A 3,550-nucleotide genomic window follows, 5' to 3' on the forward strand; every position below is an offset into this window, starting at 1 on the left:
ATGTCTACGAAGAGTAAGTGTGTCTCTATATCTCTTCTCGATGTAAAACATCAATTTCTTATAGTTGTCATATATATTGTTTATTTGGTGGTACCATGATTTACAAATCTATGTGGTTTGGACGAAAACATTTTCACAAAAGTAGAATTGAATCCAAGAGAAATACACAACATTGTGGGATCATGGTAAGTTTTAAGCAAGTGGATGGGAGAATTCTTGATTATTGTGGGCGCATGATTGAGAATATTATCAAGGTTGGATATAGGAAATTTTATGTCTTCATATTGGATGTCAAATAGTTTGAGGATATGGTGTGTCACGGTCTTCAAGCAACTGTGAGAAGGCATCAAAGTGGGATTATGGCAATAGACTCAAGAACGTTTTGGCAACAACGAGAGAAGAACACCTTCGTACTACCTCAGCATTGTGAACACGTACAACATTATTAAAAATGGCTTATTATATACTTACACTATGTGTTCATGCTTAACACTCTATCCCCCCGGTTTGCTACTAGATTGTGTTTCAACCAGACATGTATGCCAAGAAGAGGTGGGATGTCATACAAGTTTCTCCGTATTCAAAGATTGTTTTCCAAGACTAAGGCACTGAGGAGCTTTTGGAGGTGGGAGTTCAAGATGGACATGCATGTAGATGAAGTCTTGCCTACAGAGAAACCGAAAGGATTATATAAAGCCCTTATTTCCTGGTTTTGGAAAGTCGATCATCTAGCTCAGCGGTAATTTGAGGCTTTCTAGATCGGTCAAACATCGCTTTCTCTCTTCTGGATCATTAGATCTTTACCAGATCCCTCATCGCAACCCAGTGTTCATTTAAATGCGATTCAGATATCAATGATCGATTTATTTAATTTCCTGTGCATTTGAATTTGCGTGAAATTTTGACGAGAATTCCCATACGTATATGATGGAGAGTATAACAATTCAATTTACAGGGTTTGGATGGAGGAGAGTATTATAATCATCAACTATATTGAGAGATAAACACTACACAAATGCACGAAAAAACGCTCTTTATTACACAAAATATGTTACAAACACATTGAGAGAGAGGTGCCAACAAGAAGGGGACGATATAAATTAAATCGACTAATCATGGAGTGAGACTGCATCTGATTATGGTGGTGGTAGTAGTAGTAGTAGATATACTAAGTTTCACACACAGAAAGGGTTGCAACAAACACAAAGTTCATCACATATGGCGGAATTATTGCAGTGTATTTTGTAGCGTAGCCATAGGTACGGTCACCGTGGGGCGATGGGCTGCAACCAAGTAGCCGTTCCGGTACTGGCGTGGAAAGCTGAATTAGGTTTTGTATTGAGAGGCGCAGTATCATGCTCAGTAGTGATGGGCTCGACTGCCTTGACGGGGGCATGCGGCTTGGTGGCGTCAAAGATGATAGCATCCTCTGGTATGGTGTGGTTGCGTTTTGCCACAAATCTCTGCATCATCGGCCGCTTGCGGGCACACAAGCAGCAAACTCCGAACACAGCGGCCACCCCGATGCCGGCCCCCAAGACGGAGAAAGTCACGACGTAGCCTTTGCTGAGCTTCTTGGAGCCATTGTTACCGGAGTTTGTGTCGGTAGAAACTACCGAGGACAGCGCGAGGCTCGTCAAGCTGCTTGCAGTCGCATTGCTGGTGAAGTTCCACTGCGACACGTTGTACACGGCGCCGTTTGCCACTATGAACCCCACATACACAGGTTCTGTGATGATCGCAGACAAATTCTGCTGCGCGAAGCTGATCACCCTTGCTATCTCCGCGCCGCAGCTAGGGCTGCCCACCGACACCTCCCCTGTGGTTGCGTTGTATTCCACCACCACTTGGTATTGGTACGTGGGAGAAGTGGTATCCCACGGCTGTTGCGAGCAAAAGTATGGCCCATCATCAGGCTGTCCATCCCAATTAGGCCCATACCCCCACAGGCTTTGTGAAGCAATCGATGAGCTATTTGCATATTCTGCTACTTGAAACCCACCCATTTGCCCACCATAGCCCCCTCCCCATCCTCCTCCTCTTCCCCCTCCCCACCCATCATATGGTGTATCATTGCCATTGTTATATGGCCCTGCAGAGCATGAAGTATTGAACTCTATGGAGAGTGTTTTCCTTGCAGAAGCTAGTCCACTTGATCCTTCAGGCACTACCACAAAGGCTATTGTCCCATTCCCACTCGTGGAATTTGAAGAGAAGCTGAAAAAGGTAGCAAAGGAAAGCACAGAATTGCTGGCGGGGTCATACAAAGAAATGGGTGCAGAGTACAAGGCTTCGGCATCACTTTTGCTACCATCCAAGGTGAGGGTACCAGATGAGACTTGTGCATTGGCGATGAGATTGAGGGACTTGGAGTCTAACTTCCCGCTTGGAAATGAGAAGCCCTGGCCTTCAACGAGGCCAACGGCTATACAAAGTATAGAGATGGTGACTCCTAATGGCAAGAAGGTTTTATAGTACTGCATGTTGAATTGCTATACCAGAGATGGCAAAAGAAGCAACGAAGGCCTGCGCAGCACGCAAGGTGTGGCTATGGCAATGGTGAGCCGGCAGGGAGAGCGAGAAAGAGGAGAAATAGGGAACCTTTATTATAGAAACCTTGACTGGGTAGCCACAAAGACCAGTCCGCTCTAATAATAATATCAATTTCGTCCTTTTCATTTGAATTTTTCAAACGCGCTTAAGTTCCCATGACTTTTACACCACCTCAAGGCATCGCCCTATTCCAAATTTCCACAATGCTTATAAAAGCTCGTCACATCTTGGCACATTCCTCCCCCCTTTGCTCCACATATTAACAAGTATTCTTAAACCTGGCCTAAATGGTGAACCATGCTTTAATTTAGCCCGTTGTTTCTTTCTGACAAATTTTCTACTCATCTATGCTTATCTATATGTGACAATCCATGGTGCGTTCCTATTTCATTGATTAACACAAGTTGCCAACGTGGGTAAATTACCATGGTTCTCCGTGATGTGTGATATGAGGTGGCAAGAATTAAATCAAGAGAAAGCTAGGGGCTTAATGTAATAAATCAAGAGAAAGGAATAATCTTGATGTAATTAAGAGGGATTTTGTAGATTTAGGGTAGAGGGTACTCATGGATAGGGTAGGATTCTTTTCTATATCATTATTCAATTCAAATTTTGTCATACAAAAAAGGGTACATGTTTGTTTACATGCAAACATCGATGCATGTTAAGGGGGTCTAATAGTATGTTTTCCATGGTTGTAAAGCACCAATGTGAAGTGAATTGACAAGCTACTAGTATGTATCCAAACAGGAGTAGTGATCCTTAAGCAAAAACGTAGGTGTCACACCAAGGAATGTATTTGTTACATGAAAAGTTTTTTCACTCATAATTTTAAGTATGTTTTTGTTTTTAATGGTGACATAAAGTAAAGTGGGTTACATAGGCTATTTGTTTATGCCACCCATAGAATTAGTGGTCAAAATCGTGTGTAATAAAAAAGCTCTCATATCTTTCCTCTACATGATTCTCTTTCTTTCACTTAAGGGTTTTATTATAA

General features: G+C 42.6%; 1 protein-coding gene across 1 annotated transcript; it reads right to left on the reverse strand.

Annotated features, from left to right (window-relative positions):
* Positions 1 to 1,016: 1,016 nt before the first annotated feature.
* LOC147635727 (uncharacterized) lies at positions 1,017 to 2,587 on the reverse strand. The gene has a single exon (XM_086803126.1). It carries the CDS (start codon positions 2,481 to 2,483, stop codon positions 1,266 to 1,268), a length of 1,218 nt encoding a protein of 405 aa, XP_086659252.1. The 5' UTR covers positions 2,484 to 2,587; the 3' UTR covers positions 1,017 to 1,265.
* Positions 2,588 to 3,550: the final 963 nt, after the last annotated feature.

The sequence above is a fragment of the Cibotium barometz genome, chromosome 9 (genome assembly GCF_041138505.1).
Source record: "Cibotium barometz isolate CiBa-2024 chromosome 9, ASM4113850v1, whole genome shotgun sequence".
Taxonomy (NCBI): Eukaryota; Viridiplantae; Streptophyta; class Polypodiopsida; order Cyatheales; family Cibotiaceae; genus Cibotium; species Cibotium barometz.